The sequence below is a fragment of the Olea europaea genome, unplaced genomic scaffold (genome assembly GCF_002742605.1).
Source record: "Olea europaea var. sylvestris unplaced genomic scaffold, O_europaea_v1 scaffold30436, whole genome shotgun sequence".
Classification (NCBI taxonomy): domain Eukaryota; kingdom Viridiplantae; phylum Streptophyta; class Magnoliopsida; order Lamiales; family Oleaceae; genus Olea; species Olea europaea.
The window spans coordinates 1-1351 of NW_019249128.1; the positions used below are offsets into that span (position 1 = coordinate 1).

Sequence of the window (1351 nt, forward strand, 5' to 3'; positions counted from 1 at the left end):
AATTCTCTGTACAAGTGTCAGTGTCCTTCATGCTAGCCAAATATTGCTTTCAGTGTTCAGCCAGACAAAAGAACGTCTAGTAGGATCAGCTATTCTTTATCTTCATGCTTCCTTGCAAATTACTTTTCACTGCTTGGTAGTTGCTTTTTATGTATGGTGGATAATCTACGATTTGGTTACAGACGTTGAAATATTTATTTTTTTTAATGAGCTTACACATTCCTTGAGCTCTGTGCTTATGCTAAATGTGGATATATTTAACAAAATTGTTCTGGAGATTGTCTTATTTACTGTCGGGAGTACATTTTCTTAGTGATAGAAAGGTTTGAAGAGCTTGAATCTCGTAATCCTGGAGATACTTCAATTGCTGACCTTCCAAATGTTCAAAAGTTGAGGAAGGAACTTTGCGAGGCACATGTACGACTCCTGGAAATTATTTGAGCTGTTATGCACCCTTTTCATGCATTTCCTTGTCTTATAATTTCACCTCTACCTATGCAGTCATTGAGTGAATCTATGATTCCGGATGCCCTTCTAGAGAGATTATTATCAAGTACAACAGAATTTCCTCCTGTTTGTGCCATCATTGGAGGAATTCTTGGACAGGTGGTGATGTGCTTCGGAACTATTTTAAATCTTGAAAGTACTTACAGAGCTTAATTGTTTCACCGCTTTATTGACATTTTTGGATTTTTTGTGGCTGTAGGAAGTTATTAAGGCAATATCTGGCAAAGGAGACCCTCTAAAAAATTTCTTTTTCTTTGATTCGATGGATGGGAAAGGCATAATAGAGGATATATCTATAGTGAGAGCAGAAGGCTAGGCTCAAGATTTCCTTTTCCCCCAAGTGGAACTCAGAAATAGTGGAACATTTTATTTGAAAAGCTGATCTTTGTTGAATTTATAACTGATCCTTAGGATGATTGTACTTGTAACTGCTGCTTCGTCAGTCGAATTACTGATTTGTAGCATGACTGTAGTCGGACTTATTTTTTATTGTCTAGTGTCTTTTGACAATAGGCCGTAATTTAAAGAATTATGTGAATGAAACTTCCATATTCACAGTTTCAAGATCACTGTGTTGGGTGCAGTAGGTATTCAATTGCTAAAAGGTACTGCTATTCGGTCCAATATCTTGGCGTTTCTCTGTGCTATACGTGTATTTATTTAATTTGTTCAAGTTTTTGCATGCCACCCGTCCCATAAAAATAAGCTTGCTTTCTTATTTTATTTGGCCAAATTCCTTGTTGAGAATATAATTGATTTCTTAGTTTTCTAATATTCTCTTAGTTAGCCCCTGTTTGACAATCATTAAAATGAGTTTTGGGGGGGGGGGGGGGGGGGGGGGGGG

The 1351-nt window shown here is 37.1% G+C and overlaps 1 protein-coding gene across 1 annotated transcript; it reads left to right on the forward strand.

Moving 5' to 3' along the window:
* Positions 1–53: 53 nt before the first annotated feature.
* On the forward strand, positions 54–1127 carry LOC111384907 (SUMO-activating enzyme subunit 1B-1-like; the record flags this gene model as incomplete). Its single annotated transcript, XM_023009253.1, has 4 exons — positions 54–175; positions 265–417; positions 502–606; positions 707–1127. Coding segments are annotated over 4 exons (497 nt in total), but the record flags the coding sequence as incomplete, so codon positions are not given.
* Between the last annotated feature and the right edge of the window lie 224 nt (positions 1128–1351).